Source organism: Stegastes partitus, unplaced genomic scaffold (assembly GCF_000690725.1).
Source record: "Stegastes partitus isolate 25-593 unplaced genomic scaffold, Stegastes_partitus-1.0.2 Scaffold734, whole genome shotgun sequence".
Taxonomy (NCBI): Eukaryota; Metazoa; Chordata; class Actinopteri; family Pomacentridae; genus Stegastes; species Stegastes partitus.
Window position 1 is genome coordinate 78244 of NW_007578465.1, and position 3674 is coordinate 81917.

A 3674-nucleotide genomic window follows, 5' to 3' on the forward strand; every position below is an offset into this window, starting at 1 on the left:
TGAAGAGTCCACACTGTGAACTGGAAACTCTCAGGTCAGAATACAGCTGCTTGTTGATCAGTTAAATCTGCTTTATGTTCCTCTTTGTGCAGATGTTCAACATCTGTAGGATTTTTCTTCTTGCTTCTTGAGTTGACGATATTTTTCTGACTCCAGTCTGTCAGGTTGTCTGGTCACAGAAGAAGGTTGTTCTTCTCTGGTCTCGGCTCTGAGCTTCAATCCCTCCCATCTGAGAGAGCTGGACCTGAGCTACAACCATCCAGGAGACTCAGGAGTGAAGCTGCTTTCTGCTGTAGTGGAGAATCCACACTGGAGACTGGACACTGTCAGGTATGAACAGACAAAAGGAGCTCACACATTGCAGGTTGGTCTAATGTCTTTCATTTGATATGTCCATAATCATAAAAGAAGAGTAACTGCTCTGGTTTTGGTTCAGAGACATGAGGAGGTCTGAGTTTGGAAACACAATGATTCTCAGAAACCTTTTATGAAATGGAAACATTTTTTTCTGCGAAACATAAACTATAAAATCATTTTCAGTTTTAGATGTACTAGCCTTTTCCTTTGTTGTAACCTTTCTGCCTTTTCCTAAATTATTAGATATTTGCCTTTAATATGACTTTTCTACATTTAAGGCAAAACAGATGAGTAAATGTATGCATTACCTAACACATTATGCATGGCCTGCTGCTGGAACAAATATATTGTCAGTACATTTGTCCTTGATAATCTTGTAGTTTTGCCTTCATTTTCATCTTGTAGTCTTTCTGTTTCAATGTGGATTTCTTCAGGAAGCTTTTCCAAGCCTAAAATCTCAAAAATTTTATTATTTTATATATTTAATATTTGCAGATACAGAGTTTAATTTTTGATCTGATTTTCCTGAGTATGACATACTTCACATTTAATTCTGTGACTGTGAAGGGATCAGTGTACTTTGCCCTGAAGGGTGGAGCAGCAGTTTAGTGACCAGAGCAAATAATCCAATGTGCCCAAAGAGTCCACTGGGCAGGGCCATCACAATCTGGTAATGACATGTTTTCAGTGTGGATTTCTTAAGTATGTTTTTCCTGCTGAAAGTCCTCAGTATGACATATTTCAAGTACATTAATGTCATTAAAATCAACCCAACGTATAAGCTTGAAAGCTAAATAGATTTGTGTCAGTAGTGAACAGTTTAAAAACACCTTGATCACCCTGAACATCCTTGTCATGAAGCTCTGCTGTCTAGACAGCTGAACCCTCCATAATCAGACCCTGGATGGAACATGCAAATGACACCAAACAGAGTCAATCTGATGGTTCCACTGAGCTGTGAAGAGCCTGAAAACAATGTAGTTGTTCATGTGTCAATGTTGGTCCAGCTGTTCAATTTAAGGGACGACATGTGAAGAGCAACATTATACATGCAGGAGGACATCAATGAAAAGAACAGATCAGGGCACACTGTGCTCTTTTCTATTTGTACATCACATGATCTTCTTCTTCTGGTCTTTTCTTCACCATCAGAGTGAAACTATCAGAGAGACAGGTGATCAGATGAGTTTCAGCCTGTTTCTGTGTCACACTGACAAACTGAGGAGCTCTGCTTCATGGTGACCAGCAGTGATGACTCATGCTGGATAGAAAATCATTCTGATTGTGTTTCTTCCTGCAGGACGGACCATGATGGAGAGCAGTGGTTAAAACCTGGTCTGACGAAGTGTAAGTTTGATTAATGATGACAAAACAGCAAACTGTCAGTTTGTCTTTAAAGACAAAGTTGATGGTTGTCATGTTTATTGATTCAATATTCAATCAAAGCAAAAAGTATCATCAGAAACTTCATATTAATTAACAACACATCAGGAAGTAAAGACAGAACAAAGCCATCAGATGATGAACTGCAGCTCTGTTGTGTCTTTTGTTTCTCCATCAGATTTCTGTGAACTTGAACTGGACACAAACTCAGTAAACAGAAACCTCAAACTGTCTGACAACAAGAAGAAGGTGAAACTGGTGGAGGAAAAGCAGCCATATCCTGATCATCCAGACAGATTTGAAGACTGGCAGCTGCTGTGTACAAATGGTCTGACTGGTCGCTGTTACTGGGAGGTGGAATGGAACGGAGAGGTTGACATAGCAGTGAGCTACAGAGGAATCAGAAGAAAAGGAAACAGTGATGACTGTATGTTTGGGGGAAACAATCAGTCCTGGAGTCTGGACTGCTGTGATTCTCAAGGTTACTCTGTCTGGCACAACAACAAAACAACATCCATCTCCTCCTCTTCAGTCTCTAACAGGGTTAGGGTGTATCTGGACCATCCTGCTGGCACTCTGTCCTTCTACAGAGTCTCCTCTGACTCTGTGATCCACCTCCACACCTTCACCACCACATTCACTGAACCTCTGTATCCTGGATTTGGGTTCAGGTCTGGGTTTTCAGGGTGGTCGGGTTCTTCAGTCTCTCTGTGTCCTCTGTAGGAGGTTATGAAGTTAAGCAGCTTCAACTCCTTGGTTTAAATGCTGATGATGGATGATGTTTTACTTTAATTTTTTTACTTTGGTTTTTGTGTGGTAGTAACACACTACATGTGTTCAGGAATGTGTACTCTGATTACAATCAGAAATGTAATCAGCCCACATGTCATTTTAAAAACGTGCATTTCGATTATAGTAACCTTGTCAGGGTTACTTCACTGACATACAGAGTTTCTTAGAGAAGTGCTTCACTTTGTGAAGATGGAAAACATGTACATTTGTTAAATGCGTGTTTGCTTTTTACATTGAAAGATATTTTAAAATATTTCAAAAGAGATCTTTTTTTTTTTTTTTTAAAGATTCACAATAAAATTTGCATTTTTATGTAGTAAATAACTACATTTCCGTGATATGACTAAACCCTGCTTTTGTCTGAGGAGCAATTAAGTGTCCTAAACAAGGAAGTCCTGTTTTCTCTCCTGTGTTTTTGACTAAAGAACAAGTGACAAAAAAGGGTTTTCATAATAATCCTCCCAATTTCCTAAAATATTTGTGGAGTTTAGTGTGAGCTCATGGTGCCTGACTTGTGGTGCAGCATCCACTGACATTTTTACAGACAGCAGTGGGGAAATACTCAGTGAGGCTCACTCCCTCTGCTGGAGGCCTGGCTCAGGGTGTTGGTTTTCACTCCTCCGCCAGCTCATCTTCAAATCTACATGGTCTACAAATCCTTACTGGTAAACATGTCAACCTAGTTGAACTGTTCCTTCCCTCTCTTGTGTAACCTTCTCAACGAAGTACAATTCACAGTCGTGAAGGTGTTTTTATCTTGCATGCTGAAATACTGGCTCGCTCAAAAACCTCATAGCATTAGAGTTCACTTATGCATTTTCTCTGAATAGAGACATCCTTTGCTCAGTTCNATATTTGTCCTTTGTGTAACTAACATGAAGAAAACCTAAAGAAAGACCGCAGTGAAGATTTTTTTTAAATAAGTGATTGATATTTTACAAAAAATGCACAAAAAAAGGGATAAATGCTCCTTGTAAATCCCTGAAGCCCAAATAAACACAATCAGATGTTTCTTTTGGCAAATTCCCATTTGAAAAGTTACTACCTGATCTTTTCTTGCTTAAAAATGACCTAACCAAAAGATCATTTATTGGATTGGCCAGTTTAGTTACTGTCAGATTAGCTGAACAATGATCTTCCGC

At 39.2% G+C, this 3674-nt stretch overlaps 1 protein-coding gene across 1 annotated transcript in view; it reads left to right on the forward strand.

Annotated features, from left to right (window-relative positions):
* Positions 1–2870, forward strand: part of LOC103364262 (neoverrucotoxin subunit beta-like) — a 14439-nt gene extending 11569 nt beyond the window's left edge. The window contains exons 2-5 of the mRNA XM_008291322.1: positions 6–34; positions 157–330; positions 1658–1704; positions 1919–2870. Coding sequence (XP_008289544.1) covers positions 6–34; positions 157–330; positions 1658–1704; positions 1919–2463 — 795 coding nt within the window. The 3' untranslated portion in view covers positions 2464–2870. The remainder of the gene's footprint in view (positions 1–5; positions 35–156; positions 331–1657; positions 1705–1918) is intronic.
* Positions 2871–3674: the final 804 nt, after the last annotated feature.